Below are 27,887 nucleotides of genomic sequence, written 5' to 3' on the forward strand. Positions count from 1 at the left end.
TTCAATAGATAGCATCATCAACTATAAGTATCAACTGTATTTCTATACCTGGCGACTGGAGCCACATTATTGCTAAGGTACGTTCCACACCTGGGGATGGGAAACACATTACCATCAAGGCAGGCAATTACATCACACTTGATTGAATAACCTTCCCTAGCACCGATGACCAGAACAGCGAACGTGTTAAAAATACACAGCCTTCTTCAGTATACTAAGTGGGGAAATTAGAGATGGACAACTATTTAATAACTTTTTATAAACTTTTTCCATAAACATAAAAAGCAGAACAATTATGCTAAAAAACGTCCATTCCATATTCCCAGACAAAACTTTTTGCATATAGATAAATTATCATTAAAATGATTTAATCCATAGGGTATTCCATTTTAACAACAAATTTTAAAATATTTTATTGCATCAATATTTGATTTTGTTGACATTCGACATATAATAACTACCCACCTTGTAGTAGCCAAAAAATATTTTTTAATGTTTTTAAAACATTTTTTTCTTAAGTAATAGACTACCGTATTTATTCGAATACATCCCATCCCCCAAATAAGCCCAGTACCTCGATTTTCTGGATCGAAATCTAAAAAAAAAATTGAGTATATACTGGTAATTTAAAGTGCAACAGATATGATAAAAAAATACGAAAACATTCCACAAAGTAAAATTCTTTCATTTAAATTACAATATTAATATTACATTAATAATTAATTAACGTAAGTACTAGTTTAGTTCAGAATCAGTAGGCCAGTAAAACGAAAAGAAAGTATCATGTTGAGAAGGATCATTTCAATACACTTTTTAATATGGGATTTTATTTTTAATTAATCAATGTCACTGTCAATGTCTGTAGAAGAGTTACCGGTAGTCTCCACGTCACTCTGCAAAAGGTAGGTGGTCTTCACTACCATCAAGTTCATTAGATATTCCACATTTTTTTAAACTTTTCCTTAATAATTCCATGGAAATACCTTCCCAAGCATCTTTAACCCAAACACAAATCTGGTTAAAATCTGGGCATTTGATTCTTCCTGTAGGCATGAGAAAGAAATTTTCATCAGCCATCCATTTACTGTACAGTTGTTTTAATGTAGACATCTAGTGGTTGCAATAGAGATGTCAATCCGCCTGGAATTATTACTTGGTCTGTCATATCCTTTTTTTAAAATGTCTTTCACTTTATCAGTCGTATGATAACTATCTATTACTAGCATACCGGTATTTTTTTTATTAAGTAAATCTCCTGATTGCTTTTGCCATACACACCAGATCCAATCTAAAATTAAGGTTTTGTCCATCCAACCTGAATCTTGTGCTCTGATAATAACTCCACTTACCTGTATGGTAGGATGAGTTTTTCTTTTAAAAACAATGTATGGAGGTAATTTTGATCCATCAAAAGTAATGCAAAGCATAAGACTACACCTTTGTTTTTCATTACCACCAGTGAGTGCATAACAGTTTTTTCACCTTTTTTGTTTACGGTTTTGTCAAATGGCATTTCAAAATATACAGGGGTTTGATCAGCATTTCCTATTTGAGAAGACAAATAGCCTTTAGCTTTTCTAAGATTTATTATATATTTGTGAAAATGGAATATTTTTTGTTCATAAGCGTCTGGAATTCGTTGAGAAACAGTCGTCTTTCATCTTATTGACAAATCATTTCGTGCAAAAAATTGTGTTTTTGCAAAGAGTAAAGATGGAACTTCATCTTACTGTACTCAAAATTCATTTTGTTACATAGCCAAATCTTATAATGTTTTCTGAAATTACAAATTATTGTTTTTTTTTAATTTTGGGCCCAAAATAAATAATGAAGGGCTTACGGTTACAGGCTTGTTTTTTTTACCTTTTAACTCTCAGGTACTAATAGTGAGAAAAAAAGTACTTTTTCATTGAGGGATAATTGATCAGAAAATAGTTTAAAGATTTTCACGCCTTCAGAGCTTTTTCTATCAACTACTGGAAGAGGAGACAATATTACACCAAAGATGAATGAGGGCTTATCAGTTCTACTCAATAAAAAATGGCTGAAGCACTAAGTTATGTTAGTTAAGTTTGTTAAAACTGCAAGATTTATTCATAACTTTCATTAGCAGGAGTAAAGTAAGGTAAAAGTGAATTGTACAACTTGTAATGTATTTGAATTATTTATCATTCTGTAATTGATTATCATTTTGTGACTGATTATTTATTAATTATCAATTTATTCATTCTAATGAGTTTAGTTGTAATTTTTATAATCTGAAAAAAATAAATTACATCAGTATTTTTGGATACATTGTTTACAGTTAGAATAAACTGTGTTTTAAGTGGTTTTTTGGCTTCATTAAGTCAATCTCTTTGAGTAACAAAATAAATTGTATATGGTTCTAAAGTACATATAAAGTATTTACTGCTGTAAAAATTTCAGATTTTGTCACCTGTCCCATATGTGGTTTTTGGGACACCTCAAAAATGAGACATTTTCAAAACCTTACAATTTGGCGGCCATTTCTTTTAATGAAGGACATACACTAACAGTCCAATTTTTCTGTATAAGTACTACTACCACCTAAGAGTTAAAAGGTAAAAAACAGGCCTGTTACCCTAAGCCCTTCATTATTTATTTAATTTATTTTACATATTCCAAACATTGCCTGCCTGTACAATTTTTCCCTTCCACCCAATCCTCCAATATTAAAGCGACTATTCCAGGATGCCTAAATATGTGGCCTATATATAAGTCTTGTCTCTTCTTTTAACTATATTTTTCCAAAAGCTTCTTTCTTCATCAACTTGCTGCAACACCTCTTCATTTGTCACTTTATCCACCCGTCTGATTTTTAACATTTTCCTGTAGCACCAAATTTCAAAAGCTTCTAATCTTTTCTTCCCAGGTATGCCGATTGTCCATTGTCCAAGTTTCACTTCCATATAAAGCTACGCTCCAAACATATACTTTCAAAAATGTTTTCCTTATGTTTAAATTAATATTTGATGTAAACAAATTATATTGAACTCCGTCTATGAATCATGAGGCCGTGCCAATGGGGAAGGGGCTTGAGTGCTCAGTGATACAGAGTAGCTGGATTGAAGGTGCAACCATATTGGAGAGTTATTTGTTGAAGACCAGACTAAGGAATGATACCTAAAAGAGGGCAGCAGCTTTTTCAGTAGTTGTTAAAGCATAGGGTCAGGAGGACTTAAACAGCCATATCAACATCACTCAATCTTCTGAGTACTGCACAGCTGAAAGCAATGGAAAGATTCTTTTTCCAAGAAAATGTAACTCTCTACATTTTCATTTAGGTTCTTAGGTTAATCCTATTAATCAATATACAATGGTTTTTCAATTTCATGGTATTCTGAATGCATTAATAAATACTAATTGTTTTAGTTAGAAAAAAAGAGATTCATAAGTTTTTTAATTCCATTTTAATACAGTCAACCCCTACAGCACATAATTCACATGAAGACTGTGAGAATGAGTATTCTCATAGAATCCTTTCTGTACAGTATTTAATTTCATTAAGACAAAGAATGTTTACAAGAATATTAAATATGTGACACACCAGTTTAAAGAGAATTTTAAACTTTCAGAAATGAAATTTTAACCACCTAATTTACAGCCTAGGTCAACCACGAAGAAAAATAGTGAGGATAACTTTGATTTACACTGAATTATTTAACACAACAGCAAAATAACCGAACAAATGTAAGTAAGGATTTGTTTATTTTTAATGTAGGTAAAGTCTTCATTTTTTTTATCAATGTAACATTAACCATTAGGATTGTTAGTTGAAAACAGATTCTAACAGCACGCACTGAAACTGCTCCCATCATTATTTAAATTCAGCAATCATGAGAACTGATTTTTATTAAAAATGCAATTTATCACTGGTGATCTATCCTTATTTCACACCCTTTAATTTCCAGGATACTACTCCACGAGATGTTCCAGGTGTTTCAGAACCATCAGATTGTAATGGTGTTGTTTACCATCTTATCCAAGATCCTATCTATTAATGTCTTAATATTAAGATAAATAATAAGTTTTTACAAACATAGAAGGGAGGTTCAAAAAGTAATGAGACCACAGCTATAGTTTGAAGAAACTTGATTCTGAATCTCTACAGTTACATTTTCCTTTTCAAAATAGCTTAATCTACTTTTTAAATATGGAATGTTTAAAGGCCATATTTTGTAGGTACTTTGTATTTTGCCTCCAAGGCTTTTACAACTTCTAGATTCATCTCAAATTTTCACCCTTTCAGGTCTTCTTCACTTCTGGGAACAACCAGGAGACATACAGAGCTAGATATTGGCTATATAGTGGGTAAGAAAAAGTATTAATTTTTTTCTATTTAAAAATTCACAAACTATCTGAGCAATATAAAAGTGCGCATTACTATTTATTACAGAAGTTCAATCTCTTTTACTCAATAATGTACCAGACATAATACTCAACAATGTACCAGAGGGCATTTACAGCCATCCTTGTACGTACCTGATGTTGATAAATGAAACCTTCATGATCAAAAATAATGATTATCATGCCTTTATTTAGGCTTCATGCAGCTTTCCCTTTTTGGAGGATTGAGAGCTTTGTTGCATCATCTCAGTGTCATAACAGAAAATCCAAGATTCGTCACTGGGTACCACATTATGTAAAAGGCATATTCCTTCCTTCTTATAGGGAACCAACAATTCTTGGCAGATAGAAACATAATACACCATTTGATCACGATTAAAAGCCACAAAACACAATGAAATGCAACATATTTCACATTCAACTGCTTGCTCAGAATATTGTGTGTGTACTGCTATAAAGTTTACTACTATTCACAGAAAAATCTCAGAATCTAGCCCCCCCCCAAAAAATACATTACAATCCATATTATTTTCACCTAACTCTGATTAAAGTTATTATTTAAAATATATTTAGCATTAATAATCAATCTTCAATTTAATATGAGAATCCATAAAATTAACCAATAAGTATTTTACCTTAATGGTTTTGGTACATACATTAATACTAATATGTGTATAAATATAAGTGTATAAATGAAACAATCAAAGTCAATCTGTTACACCATTGTAACAATCTTACAGCACTAATTCTCAATGGCAAACCCACTATAGATCTCAAAGACTGATTTGGTCTGGGCACTAAACTTACACAAATTCAAAAAAAAAGAAAGCTGACAACACAGTTGTAGAACTTCCCCATCACACAGCTAAAGCCACTTTCAGGAAAGTTGTGCAACTATGGGTTATTTCTGATGCATGGCTTGCATACACATACACACACAACTTAATTTAAAATATTTATCATTGTATATTTTTTAGTTTATTTAATTCAATGATTCTAACTAAAGCGTGCACACATACCATATTTAATTCACGCAGATGTGGCAGAAGTGGCGAAAGTTGACACTAACAAACTAGTGTAATTTTATTACTTACATAAAACAAATTTCGCTCATGCAGTCGACAGACACATAGCTGCAAGGCTTGATGCACCAGGTACCAAGTCAACCAGGTGATCGAGTTCAAGACCTAGCCAGACGAGTTAATTTTTCACTCTTTAAATATTATTCATTTCAAGCCTGGTGGATCCTACTCTGGGGTTGATGCGGGTATAAAAACCTGACCAGTGGACCAAGACAGGGAGGCCTATTAAAGAATATAGGACACTCCCCTGGGGTGTGTAATACTTAACTGCAGGAACCGGCCCAGGGGATAAGATGAAAAGGAAAAAAAAATTTATTTATTTAAATTACTGCTCACATGTGATGTCACAACATAGTAGACGACTACAATAGCTGTACATCAGTGCTACACTAGCACTCCTAGTGGTGATAAGGGGTACTATGTACACAAAGTATGCCCACTTAGCCACTAGTTTACAACATTTTTTTAAGCTGGGGGTGTGATTTTGCAAAAAAGAATTTTTTTTAATATTTTATTTTTTAATTGTGCAAATTACCTAAGAAAAATATGACCTTTATTAAGTGAAATCTTAAGACACTGAGGGTAATATTGCTCTACAGCCTCACCTGCTTGACCTTTAAGTTGAAAATTTAATGTCAACAATGCCCCATATTCAGAAGTAATCTGACCAAGTTTGATCAAAATCAGTCCAGTAGTTCTGGAGATATAAGGTGATTTCGAGGACAACACCAAACACACACACGTACATACAAACAACTAGACATCCAGAAAATTTACATCTGATTTTTTGGGTTCCTTAGGTATCAAGATCTGGTGAAAACCATGTATGTCCAAATTGGATTGATTGCAATATTTTTCCTTCTTTAGCTATAGCTCTGCTATAACTATCTATACGGGAAAGTAAAATGTCACTAGCATTGCTGAATTCATGAACAGGTAGTATTTTAGTATTTTTCTAACTTGAATGTTATTTTATTAAAAACAAAATGCAATCACAATAAATCTTTAAATAATGTCTAAAAATGTTTTCACCATTTCCATATTCTTTTAAAAAATTAACTGCAATCGTAATTTATGAGAATCATACCCAATTGATGAGAACAAATTTGTGTAAACTGGTCTTAGGATCCAATACTTTGCAAAATGCATACATTATTTTACCGCTATTTAAATCCTCACGCATTTCTTCAATTCCACCATCTGAAAAAAATGGAAGACTTATTATAAACATTGTAAAAAGAACACATAAAATAACCCTTTTTTCAAGAATATCTAAAAATCAAAAATAAAAGATGCTGAATAGAATAGTTTTTTGTTTCCAGAACTTTCATGGATATGGAACAAATAACTAACCAGTGATACTTTTCTATAAATGCATATGCTACAAATTGCACAGTTAGTTCAAAAATAAGTTACTAAACAGGATTCCAATAAATAAAAAACTTGCATAATTTAAAAAGGTATTTCTTCTAAGATTGTAATATGCTTAATATGCAGATGGAAACCCTTTCTACAATGTAAACTATTCACAAGTTTTGTAGACCAAGTATAAAATTCCAACTGGTAGTAATTTCACAAACTTATGTATCTCAAAAAATGCACATAGCAGTGAGAAAAATTCCCAACACCTAATAAGTAAGTCAAGGAATACTTTAAAAAAATTGGGGAAGTCAGAAGAGAATAATAATAAAAAAAACATGGTAAGAAAGTCTGCAAATTTTGTTGAAGTATTTTTTTTATCTGCATTGGAAATTAATACCTATATAAAAAAAAACCTAATATTCCATCAGTACTAAATTTTAATGAAATATAAGTAAGAAACTTGCTCGACAACAAGCATTATGTTTTTTGTTTTAACTACATTAAGAATATTAGTAGATAAGACAGATTTTTTAAAAATCTAACCTTACTGCTTAAATAAGCTTAAAAAAAAAACTTATGGAAAACACTGTAATTAAAACAAAATAAGTAGTTACTAGTACCATTATGATATCAAATGAACAGAAAATTTACTAATAACCTAATACAGCCAACCTACTTTAATGAGAAAAAGGAATTTACCAATTTTATACAACACAATTAGAAATATTTTTAAATAACTTTTAATTATGTATTTCAATGCAAGTATTGAGTGCCTTTTTATTTTGTATTAATATGAATATTTTCATATGTTTTTTTAAGAGTTAAACTTTTATATATATATATACAAAGCATATTCATAAAATATGGACCGTTTGATCATTAAAAATAATTAAGTTGTGAGAAAAGGTTTTTACTTACAGTTTTAGCTGACTATATATCTACTTCACCTTTCTACATAATCGCCATTCAATTCTAAGCACTTTTCATAATGCTGCACCAGTTTCTTTAACCCCTCTGCATAGAAGTTTGACACCTGGGAATTTAACCAGTTGGCAATGGCTGTCTTCAGTTCCTTGTTGTTTTCAAACCATTGTCCACCAAGCCACTTTTTCAAATGCAAAAAGAGCAAGTAGTCTCTATGTGCCAGGTTGTGATTATAAGGAGGGTGGTCAAAAAGTTCCCACAGAAAATCTTGAATCTTCTTCTTTGTTAAGGCGCTAGTGTGAGGACATGCATTGTCATGAATGCGGATTACACCAAACGACAGTTTCCTGCGCTGTTTGTTTGGTGAGCATTTTGCAGTGCACATCAGCTGTAATTGTTGATCCACGTTCCATGAAATCAAACAAAATGATGCCCTTTTCATTCCAAAAAATGGTAGCCAACATTTGTGTTGGTGTAAGATATCCATGTCTCATTGCCCATAACAATGTGGGAAAACAAATCATCTCCATCTTGTTGATAACAGTCCAAAAATGCTCGTCCACAGCATTCTTTGCTCTTTGTGCTGATTGGTGAGCATTTTCGGTACCATCTTATACACAATTTGTAATATCTGAGCTTTTTTGTGACAATCATGTAGGTAGAGGTGCATCCAACATGCAGAAATTCATCAACCAAAGCACTAATCGTCAATCACCAATCACAACACAGTTTTCAGTTCACTTGTTCAACAATTTTGTCAGTCTGAATACTGGGCCTGCCACTCTAATCTTCATCATGCACATTTGTGCGGCCATTTTTAAAGTCTCAACACCATTGTCTAATCTTTCCTCCACTCATTATTATAGGTCCGTACACTAGGCACAACTCCCAATGAATTTTCGCAGTTGAAGACGTTTTGCACATAAAAATCGAATCACAGCACCCATTTCACAACTGATGGGAGAAACGATTGTCACGGACATTGCAATCTGCTTCACTGGCAGAAAACAACTACAGAATCAAAATAACAACTGCAATGGCGTCATAAATAGCCAATAAATGGCCCTGCATGCGTGAAACTGTGTTCAGACCCACTAATATTTAAATATTAGCCGACGGCACTTACTTTATGAGCATGCCTCGTATAATAAGAGTTTCATATATGTACAAATTTGTATCAATCAATAAACCTAATAGTAAAAGAATTCACCTATGTACTTCACACTTGTAGCATAAGTCTTGTGCTACAACATCAAACATTACACTTCAATCCATTGTATTATTTTTTGGCCAGAGTGAAGTATCAGAGCAAGTTCATTTAGCCTATTTTACATCATGTTCTCTTATAAATAGGTATTCTTCATGAAGTAGTAAAAAACATGCAATTTTACATACAACTATTTGAAGTACTGCCATTATTATTCTTTTACTTTAATCCTTTTTTAACAGTCCTCATTAAAATTTTGACAAAATTAAAAACTTTTTTTTTTCAAAAAATGTTGTAAATTAATAGAACATTTTATTAGTTATTTGAATATTTCTACATTAATTAAATAATTATAGTTACGTATAAGTAGTAATTGGTTTTTTACCAACCACATAATTCATTGTGACCCAACAACAGCAACTGCTTTGTGACAGCCTGCTACAAAAAAAAAAAACCATTTCTGTAGACTATGCCATAAATAGGAACACAACCCCTTGAAAAAAAATCAAGCAGACAGCCATTTAGATTAAAATGGGCTTAATACAACAACCAGATATTATCAACAAATTCATCATAACTGTTTATCTTTTCAAGCATTCATTCATAGAACTATCACATTAAAAAATCATTGAGTTTAAGTTCCTGGGTATGAGAAAAGGACAATGGACAATCTGTTCTGACAAAGTTCATGAACAATATGTTCAGATAAATTTCCTGGACAATATGTTCAGTAAAAGTTCTTGGACAATCTGCAACTTGTATGGATTGTAATGTAAATCCTCTGACAATAACCTATCAACACTTGAACGATGGATCTGCTGACATGCTGCCTGACAACAAATTAAAATACATGAACTTTTTGTAACTGCAGATTGGGGCATTCAAATTCTTCACACACTGCTTATGGGTTTTTTTTAATGCTTAACATGGTTTTTCAAAATTGCATACAAAACACAATCATGATTTTCTAAATAAAAATGATGGCAAAACAATTCAATAATAATAATATTCAAAAGCTGCCTCAACTCTAGTTTTGTAAAATTTCTTGATGGCAAAACATGTTCAGCACCACTCCCTTCTTCATAACTGTGTAACTTGTATAATTAAGCAGCTGCTCAGTTGTACGAGTTACTTAAGTCTATCTATCGCCCAGGTTTACCAACATTTTTTTCAGAATTGTCCACCTCTATGAGAGACCATGTGCAAACAATTTTGTTTTATGCACTCAATTCAATTAATAAGTTTATTTGTTTATTGATTTTTGCTTGAATTATTGATTAAGTATTTCTGAACACTTGACTGAGCCTCAGTAATGTTAAGAAGTTTTTTAATTTTATTACATTTTATGTTGTTTCATTTCACTGCAGCATGATAATCTTTCATTATGTAAATAATAATAATGATATTGAGGAAATATTTTTAATTCCCTTTCTGCAGTGAAGAAGATTTTGATGACCACTTTAATTTTTACAGCAGATTATTATCTACTAAGCAATTTTCTTATTGTTTCTCAGAGTTTGTAAGATGAACAAAAGGCACTTAAAATTTATTTTACTTACTACACACATTTATAAAGTATAATTTATTTCTGCAAGTTTTTTTTTGTTGTAAATTTAACAATCTTTTATTTATATTATGTTTTAGTATACTACTATTTTTAGGTAGATTTCATAAGAAAGCTACCTATTGTAATGTGTACCATGATTAGACCTACAGAAAATTTTGAGATATCTTCATGTTTCACATCCCCCAGACTCCAAAACCACCATCAGTTCAAAATTTTATACATATATATATATATTTCACTTTCTTGTGGACACAATAACTGCCGTAATTTTGTGCCGATCACTTTCAAATTGTGCCCTAAAGATAACTCGACCCAAAGTCTCAGTTAAGTTTGTTAATGGCAAAAATCAGACCATTGGGGGGGGGGGTGGAAAAGGGGTAGCTTTTTCGAAAAAAACAAAATATTGCTATAACTTTTTTATTAAGTAAAATATCGAATTTGTTTAAAGCTCCTACTATTCTTTGGATAAAGGCCTAAAACCTACCTAAGTAAACATTTTTGATATCATCGACCATTGGCCCACGGGGTGGAAAAAATAGGGTTCACGCATCAAATGGCCTCAGCAAGCTCCAAGACAATGCGAAATAGAGTGACCATGCTGTTGACATTATGTGGCAATACTACATGTTATTATATAAATATCATCTGGTAAATTCATCTATACAACACAGCCAAAGCAAATATTACTTTTTTTGCATCTGACAAAGTATTAAGTTTTAAATAATAAATGAATTAAGTGCAGGTTTAAAGTCAAGGAGGTTTAGTCAATCTCAGCATTTTTATGAAATAGAAAAATTCATCATTCATCATACAAAAGTGACTGTAAATGGGAATCAGCTGTTATTGTAAGAATAAATAAAATTATTAATAATTAGAATGGAGAAATGTTTTACACATTTTTTTTCAACCAGTAGGAGTTGCAATCTCTAAAATTTACTGGAATCACCAACCTCTTAAAAGGCCATTCCTTAATCTTGGGTAAATTGAGTCATTGAAGTCATTTTTTATACTGATTCTGAATTCAAATCAGTAAAAATTAAAAAATGGTATTGTATTTTTTATGCATTATTTAAATTAGTAATTCAGAATTCAATTTTTGTTTTTCAAATTTTAAATTAAAAAATTAACAATCAAGAATTATTTAAGGTTAAATATGCATATTATATATTAGAATTAAAAAATGTTCTTCTACCTTCATAAACTCTATCATTTTAAATACAGTTGTTAATAAATAATAAATAAAATGGTCTAATTGTTATTAAACTAAAAGTAAGAAATTATATTGAGAAAATAAATTTATTAAATTAATAATCTAACTTGGGGACCAAATTCACATAAATTAATAAATATCATTTCTCAATCATATCTTCTTTAGCAAGATAAATAAATCATAAATCTTCTTTTAGCAAGACAAATGTTCTATTTATTTTATTTTTCTATCAGTTGCATATCTTTATTAAAGCAATAAACATTACACATTGAATATTATATATAAATCATGTATAATCTTAATAATCTGGGGATTCTCAGTAACCTTTAAAATATACAATTTTATGATGATATGCCGAAAACTCAGTGGCACTACCTTATTACAAGTAGTTTAAAAACAGAAAGTCCTCTATCTAAAAACATTATTACTGGCTTTAATAAAGAAAAGTTGTGTACAGCAGAGTGAAAAAGATTAATTAACCAATTTAGAAAAATTCCATTAAGCTTTTTAGTGAAACATCTGATGATGAAAATAATTGTAAAACTCTCACAATTTTTTTTTCTTTTATTAATGATTTTATTCAAAACAAGCATTTTCTTTTGATAAATGATGAACTATGAAAGTATTTAGGCAACTAACCTAACTATTTACATACTAATCTTGTTATATTCATATAAAGTGATGATATGACTTGAATTCCATTGATGATAACTGATGATATGGCTTGAATTTAGAGTTAAAAATTCAAGATAGAATGTATAAATGTAGCCAGTAATAAATCACTTGAATAAAAAATGTAATAAAAGTTGACCTTGAAAATCATGCATGCAACAAAAGCAAGATATCTTCAACACTATGTGCTTGTTACTTATCATAAAATCATAAATTATTTATATTGAGTGCCATAAGTATATAAGCATGTAAAATAGAAATCAATAGTGAATTAAAGAATTGTCCTCTTCTGTGACTTGAATTAATCAAACTGACATGACTGCAAGATCCAAACATAATTAAGCAATTATACCTTCATAAATTTAAAAAACAAATTGATGTTTGAAAAAGCAAGGATAAAGAGTTGCCAATTTATACACTGCAGTAACATGAGATGAATTGGAAGAGGAGAGAATAACTAGAAGAAGGTAATAATAAGTTATAATACGGTTAGGCACTTGCCACATGTTTCTTGGATAATAAAAACTGAACTTACATCCAGTTCTATGAACAGTGGTAATCATGGTAATATCAGCACAGTAACAACCTTCATATCTACCAACAGTAGCTACTATCTTTTTACCTCCATCACTTCAATCACAAATGTTAATAATATTTTTTTTAGAAAAGTTAGACTATAGTAAGATACGAGTATCCACCAATCATGAAAACAAATTACATTTCAATTATTTATATATTTGTCTGTCTATTAGAGAAACTTCAGACTTTTTCACACTTCAGACTTTTTTTTAATTAGAACAGGACTTCTGGTATATTTGATAATTTCTGGAGAAAAGCCAAAAGGATATTCACAATCCTTTCAGTTATATTAAAAAACAAGAAACAAGATAATTAATCTGCAGGAGCTTGAAAATGTCTTATCATAACTATCTACCTCGTTGGCATTTTCTTTAAGCAGAACCTAAAAACTAAGTAAACAAAACTTAAGGCAAAAAACATTAAAATACTAAAACTGACAGCCTAATAATAGCTTTTTCACTAACACATGGAGAGTGCAAACAAATTAGTCTCATTGGTAATTGCAAAAAATCTTGATATGCAAGTAGTATTTCAGGATTCCCTTTCAATTATTAGATTTAAAGACTGAATCTACTATAAATGCTACTTTACAAAAAATACAAATAAAACACAAGATATTAAATTAGTTTTGAAAGTTAAAATTTAATTTTCATTTGTAAAGAGGTCTACATTACATAAAATCTCCTATGTAACATCAGAATAAGATGTCAGAACAACAACACTGTCTGACAAAAATAAAAATGATCTGACCGATAATCTAAGTTCAGGTGGTTCAACTGGACCAAACATTGTGCTGATCAGAGTTAACTTATAATAAATAATGTTGTAACATACTAAATCATAATGCAAAACATATAATGGGTGCACAAAATCTAAAGTTCAGTTGAGCCTTCACAGTAAATTTTTTTTCAAGATTTCAAAATAAATAATTAAAAAAATAATTATGCAAGAGTTCATTTCAAACATGTTGCAATTTTTACTGACAGAAAAACTGTACATCCTATACTGTGTTTAAATTGTTTTTTATAGTTAATTTGGCATATTCAGGTTGCTTATAATATACATAAAAAATCATTTATATTAAAAAAAGAGTTGTATTTAAAAAGGTTGTATTTATATTAAAAAAAGATTAATTTCATGATATTCCATCTAAGGTAGAACCATTTTCTAAGACTCATAAAAACTCTACAGTGTGTTGTCTACCACAACACAGGTTAAAACTATTATAAAATGGTAAAATAAAAAACACCACAGAATCAAAGAAATTATATGAAAAAGAAATATGAGGATGCTTACCTCCTTTGCTTACCACTTTGAGATCATTAGTTAATCCTTCATACCCAAATAATGCCCTAAAAGAAAAAAATCACTCCCATTAGCAATCTTTTATAAACATTTGAAAATTTAAAATCTGTTTCAAAATAAGATACTCCTAGAATGAAATAAAACAGTATAACTAGTTTTTTCCATACAGAATAAAAAATGCTGTACAATCAAGATCAACGTGAGCATCAGAACAAGTTTCTAGGATTAATCATAGAGTTATTTTTTTTCTGTTAACAGACCACTGAAATGTTTTCTTTATTCTGCTTAACATTAACATATTTCAATTATTTTTTTATATTTGTTTATGCACCCTCAAACTACAACAGATAGTTTCTGTATTAAGATAGTTGTAGGTATCTATCTGTAAGTCAGGGCTTCTTCTGTGAGTACAACCAAAAAAAAAACCACACAAAGATTATAAACACGTTTTTGATACTTAGAATAAATTATGATTCTCACTCCCAAAATCGGGGAAATATGAACTCATAGTTCCCAGACAGCAAGGGAAAACAAGCTCCTATACAGAAGAAGCTGCCCAAAAAGGATATATTCCATCTTATTTCTTCTCAACACAATAACTTAAGGACTACTAACAAGACAAGCAAATAAAATAAGATTTGAGAATAACATTGGTCCAAAATGAAACTAAAAATTAGTCAATGAAATTCAAGTGAGCAATGACTGAAAATAAATAGCAAAGCATAACTCTAGATAAAACAGTTAAATAAAATCATCCTCTAACATAATAATTCCATATTTACAATGATTAAGACAATACTGTATTAGAAAATACCAACAAATTCTCTCAGGATAAATCTCATCACCTAAAGCCAAGTAAAATAAAGCAATTACCATTAACTCTAAGTTAAAAATTAAGTACAATTGTCCTTCAAACGGAACTAGCCACACTCTGTTGAAACTAACTGTTGAGACTAACAACCATATTGTCAATAAGTTTTAAAATTAAAAACAAAAAGTAACTGTATACAGAAATGATAATAACAATGGGTATATTTGGGACACATAATACTCCAGAAATAACAGAATTTTTGTGGTCTAATTATGAAATAAGAATTAGTAATGGCAAATGATCGATCATTAATAACTAATTTAATGTTAGTCGCAAAAAAAATACAAATGATGGATAATTTGGTTTGTACCAAACTATCTGAAAGGAGATTATTTCAAAGCATATTTTAAAAATATTTATATGCAATCTAATATAACAGAAATAAGTGGAAAACAAGAAAACCAGAAAAACAATAACAGACACTTTTAAAGCCAATAAAAAGCCAGACAACCGATACATTCAAAGAATTGTGTCACAGGAGAATTTGAAAAAGTCATAATATTCTATATAAATCAAAATGTAGAGGTTGTATAATAAGATGGATTAATAGAACTTTACATAACTGTGTAAAATAATAATAATAATGTTAATGAGCAATATTGTAAGGCATTCAGGTTAGTTGATTAGGTAATAAAAGAGCAGGATAAAAATCGCCAGGAAAAGTTATGATTACAAAGATGATATTGAAGTCGCAACATGTAAAATATTCTGAAATTAAGCATATGATGCAGAATATAAAAAAGAAGTACTAATATTAAATTAATTAACTGCTAACAGAAGTGCACATCAGTACCTTAAAAAAATATACGAACAATATTTTATACCTACTACTAAGAGATTTATTTCTACTCAAGTCTAATACATTTCCAATGACATCAGTTTGACAAGCTATTTAGTTTTATGTATATACAATATAGTAACAGAACATTTACGCAGAAAACACTAATTACCCATAAGTTAATAGAAACCATTAATTACTGCTGAATTTGTTAATTAATTCATTTTTAAACAACCATTAATTAATGCTGATTTTCATTTGTTAATTAATGAGAAATTATGAAAAGTTTTTCATAACTTCTCATTAGATAAAATATAATCTTCAAAGTGATCAATCCTTTAGGGAGAAATTCATAAAAATTGTATCCTGCCAACATATAGACAAGCAAAATTATTGAAAAATTAACTCAAAATAAAAAAGGATGCTCTCACAAATATTATATAGTAGCCCCTACAAAGCTATCAACCAAATTACATTTTTCTAATTAAGAATTAAGAAAATAAAACAATCCCCTATAAAAAAATTATTACAATTATACCACATCAAGTCAACTTAACACCTCAGTAGATCAATGAACAGTAACCATAAAATCTAGATAACGCCTATCAATCAGTGAAATGAATCAACCTTAACTAAATACTGACAGGATAAAACTAAAATGTAAAAAAAATTAGATTTACCAATTTCTTTTGGTAAACATTTATACATAAATGTATTTTAGCTATTAGCTAACAATTCATATAAATAAAATTTATAATTAGATTCCTCCATCAGTCTTTTTCACCACTAAAAAAAGTTTTACCAGTAATTTTCTGTTTTACCAAGATTTTTTTTTCTGAAATGAAAGATAATTTATTTATAATAAGCAATTAATGACTATGTTTAAGAAAAGCAATTAACTGGCTGCTCGGCTAATTTATTAAAAATGCTGCTTCTTGGTTAGTTGTCTCAGGTGCAATTCCAGCAAGTTAATGGCAAAGAAGCAAAGTGAGAAAAATATTTAAAAATATTAAATGAGATCTCTCATTCTGCAGAATATTTGAAAAATTTAATTTAGGTACTTGTGCATTAACCAGCAGGCATATTTTTTTTACATATATGGCTATTATATACATATATGCACAAGTACCTAATAAACATAATTTATATATATAATGTTAATTAGAAGAAATTAGCGAGCAAAGCGAGTGTAGGTATGTTTGGTTAGGTTAAGTCGATATAAGGAGGATACACAGAATCAACATAATCTAATGAAATAAACATAACCTACACTCGCTTTCGCTAACCTTGACTAATTAACATTGGGTACACAATTTATACATATTTATTGGTGTATATGTTACTTGTATTGATGAACACACTTATCACCCTAACTTTTGTTTTTTTTTTGTTTAGCCTATGGAACCACTGTAAGGTATTACTTCTAAGGATGAATTAAATATGTATGAATGTAAATGAAATGGTAGTCTTGTACAGTCCCAGGTCGACCGTTCCTGAGACAAGTGGTTAATTGAAATCCAACCACCAAAGAACATATGTATCCACGATCTTGTATTCAAATCCATATAAAAGTAACTGCCTGTACTAGGATTTGAACCCTAGAACGTTCCGAAATCAGCTGATTTGTAATGACAAGTTCACCACTAGACCAACCCAATGGGTTATATCAATATAACCTAACACATGCGTGCCGGTTAATGCAAAAGTACCCTAATTTAAAACAAATTTTTAGAGATGAACCTCCAGTAGAAAAATATTCAGTACAGGTATGGTTATACACCTGTATAAGTAAAATAATAATATGCAATTAGAAAAACGAAGCTTTATCTAAAAATAGCTCAAAATATGTTCTTTCATATCTTGGGTGAATAAAACTTTAGTAACAGACTATTAAACACATGTTTAAGATGTCTGCTTATCCAATTAACCAGACATTATTCAAGATCAGATGGACCGATTTTAAAAAAAGATTGTCAATTATTTATCCTAAATCTTAGAAATTAAAATATGAACAACTGAATAATTTATACCACAATAATATCTATCCCTCTTGATGAAAACTGGTTGTTTATTCACTCAAGGATACAAAGAAATGACAAAGACAAAAATTAAAACAAATACTATCTGCAACAAATCGTGTTTTTTTCTTTTTTTTAACAGAAACTGCAAACACTTTCTTACACAAACTTTTATAACTCATTCACTGAAAATGTAAACAAAAAAATTATAGATAAAAACATTTGCAAATGATATACTTTTTTTCTCTCTGTGAATCATGAGACCTTGCCGATGGTGAAGGGTTACATTTTCATGTAACAAAGATGAAGGCGCTTTCCTTGGTAAAATATTCCAGAGGTAAACTAGTCTCCCATTCAGATCTCCAGGTGGGGACTACTAAGGAAGAAGTCACCAGAAAATTGAAAAATAACATTCTACAAGTAGGAGCGTAAAATCTTTTTTAGAACTCTAAAAAAGGTTGGTAGGTTAGAAAATTTAAAGAAGGAAATGGATAGGTTACATGTAGATGTAGTAGGAATTAGCAAGGTTCAGTGGAAAGAGGAAAATGACTTTTGGTCAGGTGATTAAGTTAGTTTCAAATAAAGAGCAGGCAGGAGTAGGTTTCATAATGAACAAGAAGGTAGGGAAGAGAGTAGTGTTTCAAAGTGCATAGCGATAGAATCATTGTAATAAGGATAAAATGAAAACCTAAACCGACAACGATTGTTAACGTCTATATGCCTACAAGCGCCCATGATGATGAGGTAGTGTGTATATAAAGAAATTGACAAAAGAATTAACACATAAAAGGGGATGAAAATTTAATAACAGTTGGAGATTGGAATGTAAGCATTAGAAAAGGCAAGGAAGGAAATATTGTGGGTGAATACGGGCTGGGCAGAAGGAATGAAAGAGGGGACTGACTCATTGAGTTTTGCATGAAGTATAATTTAGCAATTGCCAACACCCAGTTTAAAAATCATAATAGAAGAATATACACATGGAAAAAGCCAGAAGTCTGCTATCTCCTGGAGCAGAAATGTCTGCTCTAGAAGCAACCATAATTTAATAATAATGAGATGTACATTGGGGTTTAAAAACCTGAAGAAAAGGTGTCAGATGAATTAATGGAATATAGAGAAGCTTGAGGAAGAGGAGGTAAAAAACATTTTTGAGGACATCACAAGAGGTCTGAGTAAAAAAGGTAAGGTAGAAAATATATAAGAAGAATGGGAGAATGTTAAAAAGGGAATTCTTAAATCAACAGAAGCAAACTTAGGTGGAACAAAGAGAACTGGTAGAAAACCTTGGATGTCAAAGGATATATTGGAGCTGATGGATGAAGAAAAGAAAGTATAAGAATACTAGTGATGAAGGTAAAAGGAACTATCGACAATTAATAAATACTATATAAAGGAAGTGCAAATTAGAAGAAAGAAGAGATTAAAGAAAAATATTCTGAAGTGGAAAGAGAAATGATCATTGGAAAAACAGACAGAGTACACAAGTTAAGGAGAATTTTGTGGTACATAAAATAAAATCTAATAATGTGTTAAAAAAAGATGATAAATCAAATTATATGAAAGAAAAGGTGGAATAAAGACTTATACTGAGGAAATGAATTAGAAACTGTGAGATAGCATCATTTAGTGAAAAATAGCTGAGAAGAATTCTCACATGTTTCCTCCTGAACCATTTCTTGATATTTAGAGAGAAATTAACAACACCTCTTCCAAAAATATCTTACAAGCATGGAACAATTATTTTATAACGGTATAAAATAATTGAAATACATGCTACTGTGGAGGGCTACCCATAAGAATCAGTTGAGGAAGAAAGTAGAAGTTAAATTTCAGTGGTTAGGAAAACATGATGGAATACTACCACATTTGTAAAACTTTGCAGAATACAACTTACCTGTCCAAATGAACAAGCAGGGACGGCACATAAAATGTTATGCTAATGATCTTGCATTGTGATTAGGGGTTAATCCCTTAAAATAATAGTAAATATTATGAAAATCTCTTATTTTTAAGTTGGTGCAGGAAGAGGAGTCTTAATAAAGCTGATGCAGAGGAAAATAAAACTATTCTGGTAACTCTTTCCTGAAAAAAGACTTTATAGTATTTACAATACTGATAATAATGTAAAGGTACTTGTGCATTAACCATTTTCTACCCTTGTTCCCTTTTTTACATATACACACTTTTTTTTTTTTACATATACAGCATATACTAATAAGGCAAACTATATACAACTATTACAATAGTATATATAATAGTTGTATTAGTACATACTTGTATTAGTACCACTTGTGTTGTATTATTATGTATAATAGTTGTAGTTCTATTATAATAGCTAATTATATATAACATTTATAATCTGTACATTTAACGTTAATTGGGCAAGGTTAACGAGTGTAGGTTATGTTTGGTAAGAATATGTTGATACACATATGATTCATCAGTACACTGAATCAGCATAATCTAAACAAGCATAACCTACGCTTGCTTCACTCGCTAAGTATGACTAATTAGCATTAATGTTTTGTTTACTTAAATAAATAATAAATTCAGTAATTACTGCTTATATTTATTTTAATACCTGACTTCTACAGAAAAACTCTGATGTGGAAAACAAATGACTTCCTTGTACACCTATTAAATTACAAATACACTTTTTTTAAATAAAAAGTACATAAAATTTTATTTCATTAATAACTTCTGACATTTTTTCATTTTTTTTTTTATTGTTATTATTAAATTATTAATTATTGCAATTTTTTTCATAAACAGATGTTAAATAAATAAATCCACATATTTACATTTAAAAAAGAAGGAGTCAGATTCAAACTGATGTGACTTCCGCTTGATCAAAATATTTCATTAATTAAAATTTTATTTGGCTATAACTCTGGAACCAATGAAAATAAGTACCACTTATGATATATCATTGAAAATCTCTCAATGAAAACGTATTACTGCAGTTAAGAAAAAGTCCAAAATCTAAATTTTTTGGATTTTGGACACTTTTGGTTCAGCTGATTGCTCAAAAGGTGAGGTGCACAACTAGATATTACAACAGCCCTAAATCCAAAATTTCAACATCCTATGACTAATAGTTTTTGAATTATGCGAGATACATACGTATGTACAGACGTCACACTGAAACTAGTCAAAATGGATATTTTCATTGAAATCTGACAACTGACATTTTCCACAATCACAATACTTTTTTACTTCACACAAGTAAATAAGAAGGGCACTTGTGCAATAACCAGAAAAATATGCATAAAGTTATGATAAGTACCATAAATAGTACCATCACTTTTGACAAGTAAATGTTTTCTTCAAAAACCCTAGGGTTTGAAGCCACTATACATAAATCCAAAATAAGCCTACGATTAGACTACAACTTATCTATGGGATAAAAGTTGTCTGACAGTAGAATGCTTAACAAATAGTTACCAGGGAAATGTTGGTAAGCTTATAAAAGATTGATCTGTCTTCTCATCTCTGTAACTTTCAAAAGCATATCAACAGCTGCTATTGAAATAGTCGAACCTAACTCCACCTGACCTTTGCATTCTAACCGAGTAAGAATGCAAAGGTCACAGAATTCTGGTAGATCACAGAATATTTCAATCTGGACTTTAGGGAAAATAAACACCCTAGCAATGGCCATTACTCCATATAACACAAAACATAATTATAAACAATATTTTGAATATGAAATCTAATTACATGGTGCAAAATCTAAAACTTTTAGTCATTTAAAGTCTCAGTTAACATGATTGAACACTTAGTTTAATCTGACACAACTATTAAACCTTTTTACAAATAGTTAATTTATCAATGAAAAGTCTGGAGCTGGACTCTGATGAACTGCTTAACCTTACCTTGGCCTCAGCCTCAGGAAATATATACAAATATTTTGGAAGATATAACATTTATGTGGCTACTTCAGCCAGCACTTAAAAGTTCTTTAATTCACGCTAGCTTAATTCTTTCCTGGTCTGGAATTTCCAGAAGTATTGGGTAACTTACAATTACAACTGACGATGTGTGACTGTCAACTTTATATTTTTTTCTTATTTTAATTATTTTTGCTGAGAACAAAAACCTTAAGGTGAAGAAGAGTTTATTTATGTTTATTAATGCAACTCTATGTAAATTTGTTTCCCAAGAAGTTGTGATTTAAATTAATATTTTATATGGCAACTTATTACCACCTAATAATCATAATCTCTAAGTTTACCATGATCTACAACTATAAACATATTAAGATAGATTACTTTTACATGCAACTGATCAAATTACACGTACTGTAGGTTATAACACTGCTAGAAAAACATATTTATTTCTTTATCACTTCTTATAATTCCTCTTTATAAATTTAACTGGAAAAACAAAGAAATTGTTTAACCTGTAATAGATGAAGTTCTCTGTCTGTTTTTTTTTTTTTTTGGAAAAATCTACATAAAAAATTATTTTTAATTGCTAAATTAAATATTTAATTTACAAGTTTTTTACAAGTGTCAGATCGAATCTGTCATTTTAATTTTATCAAATAAGACATGCTTCTGTAAATATTTTAATAAGCCTACTCAAATACTTAATGCTAAACTAATGCTTTGTGCTGTACACAGCTACCTTTTTCTTCAAAAGGAATAAAATTATAGTAATTAATTTTTAATAATCTGTTTCTCAACTTTTATTTCTCAATACCACACTCTTTTTTTTCAAGCTTTACTTTAATTCTCAAACCTGAGAAGTTCCAGATTTTTAATATTCAATAACTTTTCCTGTTGTAATAAATTAATACTCAATTATGATCTTACAAAAAATGCAATATTTAATAATATATTTCCTCTTCCGACAAAAATGTGATATGGAATTAAATTGTTACTGGAAAAAGTTTTACAATGATATTTTTTACATCCTATCTCACAAGTAATCTTATAGAAGTACTAGAAAAGAAACTACAAGGAGAAAAAATAATACTCAAATCTTTTGAAAATGAGTGATACATTTTAACCAAGTTTCTTGTTTAATATCAAATAACCACCGTAAGCAGCAAAGCATTACAAAATATTGATATTTTTTAATATCAGAAAAATAAATATGATCTAAACGTTAAAACAAAACTAACAACCCAACCAGTTATTAAAATTAATTGAATTTAATTAAATATTAATCACTTTCTCACATAATACATAGATAATACTAACAAAATAACATGAATAATGATGACTTAATTATGGAATTTATAATTTATCATTCATCTAACTAACATAAATAACTTAACATTTATTAATATAAATGCACCACACTTTATTTAAGCAAACTCTATATGAAACCTCACAAGAAATAATGCTATTGTTATAAAAGTTAAATTTGTTTCCCGAGATTACAGATTCCCTCACAATGCAAAATCAGTGATGTGGTGAAAACTGACTGCAGTTCAATATTTATATATGTATATAGACAATCTAATAATAATCTGTTATCATCAGCCATAGTAAATTCATTTGACATTTTTCATAAAAAATCAAGCAACCAATGTAAACACATAGATGGAAGGAAACAAGGCTGATCAATAAAAAGTAGGGCAAATTTACAAACATTCATCACAAGTTTATAAACATTGACTCAAATGAATCTTTATAAACATTCATCTTATATTAAGCCAGCAGACGGGACTGCACGATGGACCTTTCACATATATGTTCCACAATCACAAAATCACTTTTCAAATCTGGGTAATATTGATGCATATAAATTAATAATAAAATACATGTGAACAACAAAATAATGTTCTATTAAAATAACTATAAAAATAACAGCAATAAATTTCAATTTGAACATGATTCTGAATTTCTGAAGCTAAACCTACAGAAAAGAATAGTATATACATGTATGAGACTACATTAGTGAAATTCTGCTGTTTATAAAACAAAAACTGTTTAGTGATTACAAAAAGGAACATATAATAGCATTAAGCTGTTGTAATATTTGTCTACAGCAACCACTGTCAAACTGAATATAATCTTAATTCATTGTCTACTAACCTTATAAAATCTGCATACATTGAGCAGGAAATTAAAGAAAACAAAACACATCCTATTAACACATTAATGTCTCATAAAATACAAACTCAAAATTAAAATTTCAATCATTTTTATTCATTACAAAGCAACAACAAAGCCATTTTACAGTATTTTCTTAAATCAAAAAGAATTTTAACCACTCTTTTTTAACCGAATCAATCAAAGGTGTATACAAAAAGTGAAATCATAATTCAAATTCGGAATAAGACCTCAATAACTCTGTCAAATTGGTTACAAATTTCATGGACGAGAATTTTTTTTGTAAAAGCCGACCCACCCACACAAAATTACGGGTACAAATGTACAACTTAAATTGTGCATTTTATTACTTACATCTCGTAAATGTTTTTTAATCATGCCTTTAATCGTACAACAAAAGTAATAATTCTATAACAGCATAATAAATGAGGAGAAACTCGTTTTGTTCTAGAAATAATTAATGGGAAAGCAAGTCCTTACCAGTCAGTTTTGGATTTATCATCAACTACATCCTTCCAGGCTGACAAAATTGACTCCTTGTTTTTCGTCAAATTAACTGCCATAATTCTAAATACATTAATATAAAATAAATAAAATTATTAACATAAATATAGCCACCCGGCAAGGAGGTTAAACTTCGGTCGTTGACATACAATGGTGCCAACATGATACAAATGAACAGAATTAATAAATATTGTATACGATATTTTGCCATAATGGGAAATTTCTAAGTCATCTTAATACGTATCCACTTGGAGATCTGCGTTTCCAGTGGTCGTCATTATAAATTTTAAACTGGCCTGACAGCATAAATTTAAATTACAAATAGGCTTCGCACAAAACCCATCAACATTTGGTAAGGTTTTTCAATCCCTTCTCTACTTTTTTATGTGGAATTAAATTTGAAATATTATCTATATTTGAACCAATATCTAATCACAAAATAAATTTGATTTCGAATTTATTATTGATAACCTGTACACTTTTCGGTTCATTTTTTTTACATTGTTCTCTTACGGTCTTATTTTAACGAATTAAAATATTTGCGTTTGTATTTTTCCATTTCCACAATCTACGCAGGTTTTGCGTAATCAGAATACCTAGAAATTTTTCTTTTTAATGCTAAGTTTAACAAAACAAAATGTATAAGATTCTCGAAACATTTTAATATCTTCATTTTTATGCCCAATACTAAATTTTTGCCCACACTCTGCAAAATGGATACAGATGCATTTTGAAAATTTACGATAAAACTTTTGAGATAATCATAGAGAGGCATGCAGACAACAGCAAATTAAGGATAAATTCACCTCAATATAATTGCAAGAAATGTGAAATGAAACAGAACCGGAAATAACTTTCATCCTTCAAAAGTCGAATATTTGATCGAGGAAAACCACAGATGCTGATGCATTAAAACCAATCAATAGAAATATATATGAATCTTGAGTCATTAAATGCAAATAAACCTTATGGCAACACCTTAATATATACTAAGATGGTAATTGGTAGGGATCTTACTGAGAAACATGAAGGTGAAATCATTTAATATGCTGCTTGACCAAAGTAGAAAATTGTAGACAATGGAAATCACCACCAATAAGATAATCATAATCTTTTTCATTTTACCAAGATCGTCTGTTCCCATTACAACGTCACTTCTTATTGTCATGTCAAGGTCCTGGATTAACTTAATGAAGTAAACATTGTTCTCAGATAAAGTTGTAGATATCAGAAGTCCTGAACAGTAAAAAGAAAGGAAGAGGGATGTTAGACAGGATTACTTCATTTTGAGGAGGAATGGTGGGTGTCAGGCTGAAGAGATCTAGGACACTGAACTTTTCCTAACCAGAAAGTAAATCATGAACATAATAGAGCTTATGTTTGCTGTACTGGATCACTAACCACAGAAATACGAGAAAGAAATCAAATTTCAATATACACTAAACTCAGTAAAAAATACAGAAAGTGTTTATAAACTTCTTTAAATTTATAAAAATATGTGTTCTATTCATAGACTTAAGAAATAAATAAATTTCAGTTTAGAATTCCTTTTAAGTTACATGATTATGAAAAAAAAAGTTCTTGAATGGTTAAATACTGTTTGAACATAGACTTTTCTTCAAAATTGAAAAATGGGATACCAATTTCTCTCTCATTTACTTTCAACAAAATAAAGCATTTTTTTTAATGGCAGTGTACTTTTTTATAAACATAATAGCAACTATCACAAAAGGTATTAACTAACTTAGCAAGTAATAATAAACACAAAGTTACATGGATATAAAAGCATTTGAGGATACTCATCCATTACACGTTTGGTAGTGTTCAATGCCTTAATAACTGTCTTTGACCTTGATTTAAATGTTGCCTTAACAATGTACATACATCAGAGCATCTACATATGTAAAACAGGTTAGGTTGAGACAATGCTAACTAAGTTTAATTATGCATAGAAAACAACAGGGAAACTGCAAAGGGAAAGAATAAAATTTTGAGATGGATTTCTTTTTGGAAATTTTGTTAAGAACATTTAGAAGTATAGAGTTTAAACTGAATAATTTTTGGCATAAACCAAGAGAGAAATTCCAATTGTCCTGTTGCAAGGGACCTAATAATGAATCTCTCGCCCATTCAAAGAGTTTATTAACTCAGACCTGTGGATGATCATAAATCCTCTCATCTGGATATCAGGTGAGAGGAGCATAACTTTTTTTCTCTTGAGTGAATTAATCATATGATGGCCTATATATAACAAACTAAACACTGGGAAATAGTAAAGTTAATCATGAGATAATTTATGAAAGTATTATAATAATAAGTTGTAAGTAAATTTCAGTTATTTAATCAATATAAAAATATATTATATTTTACAGATAATAAAAAACTAAAATTTTATGGGTGGAAAAATCAGTGTTAACGATATAATAAAAATCTAAAAATCCAAATCAATGGATTAAGGTATAGATAGGTGCATTTGTAACCCACAGGGTTGGTCTAGTGGTAAAAGCGTCTTCCCAAACCAGCTGATTTGGAAGTCAAGAGTTCCAGCTTTCAAGTACTAGTAAAGCCAGTTACTTTTATACAGATTTGAATACTAGATTGTGGATACCGGTGTTCTAACCACACACCTAAGAAATGGTCGAACTGAGACTGTACAAGACTACATTTCATTTACACTCATGCGTATCATCCTCAGAAAAAAAAGGTGCATTTGTAAGCCAGCCTGAGTAGCATGAGTGGTGCATCTCGGCCTTTCATCTGGAGGTCCCAGGTTCGAATCCCAGTCAAGCATGGCATTTTCACATGCTATAAATTATTCATCTTATCCTCTGAAGTAATACTTAGCAATGGTCCTGGAAGTTAAAAAAAAAGTAGGTGCATTTGTAAACTTGGCATCACAGAACTGAAACCTAGAAAAATAAATCAACTGTTCTGCTCCCATCTCATACATTTCTAGTGTTTGATTAAAATTAGCAGTAGTTTTCCAGATTTAGAACAACAAAATGAAATTTTGTTTCAAATACAAATGAGATTATTAATTCTGGGGTGAATCCCAGCATCCAGCAAAAAATTATCTTTCATGATTTGTTTGTTCATTCATTATAAAAGATAAAATAAACCTCATGTTTATAAATTTATAATAGGAGATTAATTGAATATGTTATTTTGCTTCTCTGACCACTATTTTATTCCAGTTTCCATTAACCCATCCAGACAATGCTGGTGCAGTTTTTTTTTTTTTGCAGAGTAGCATACTTACCTTACTTGTTAACATCCATATAATAATGTGCTAATCAGAAAAAAATGTTATCTATTTATATTAAACTGTCTTAAATTAAAAGAGATGGGATGAAATAGTACTTATATATTATT

At 29.8% G+C, this 27,887-nt stretch overlaps 1 protein-coding gene across 1 annotated transcript in view; it reads right to left on the reverse strand.

The window, feature by feature from the left end:
- Abp1 (Actin binding protein 1) overlaps nucleotides 1-24,661 on the reverse strand; it is a 74,502-nt gene extending 49,841 nt beyond the window's left edge. Inside the window, exons 1-3 of the mRNA XM_075380753.1 lie at nucleotides 24,492-24,661; nucleotides 14,268-14,323; nucleotides 6,538-6,650 (exon numbers count right to left, since the gene is read on the reverse strand). Of these exons, the coding sequence (XP_075236868.1) occupies nucleotides 6,538-6,650; nucleotides 14,268-14,323; nucleotides 24,492-24,574 (252 nt within the window). The 5' untranslated portion in view covers nucleotides 24,575-24,661. The remainder of the gene's footprint in view (nucleotides 1-6,537; nucleotides 6,651-14,267; nucleotides 14,324-24,491) is intronic.
- Nucleotides 24,662-27,887: the final 3,226 nt, after the last annotated feature.

Source organism: Lycorma delicatula, chromosome 1 (genome assembly GCF_047948215.1).
Source record: "Lycorma delicatula isolate Av1 chromosome 1, ASM4794821v1, whole genome shotgun sequence".
NCBI classification, from domain to species: domain Eukaryota; kingdom Metazoa; phylum Arthropoda; class Insecta; order Hemiptera; family Fulgoridae; genus Lycorma; species Lycorma delicatula.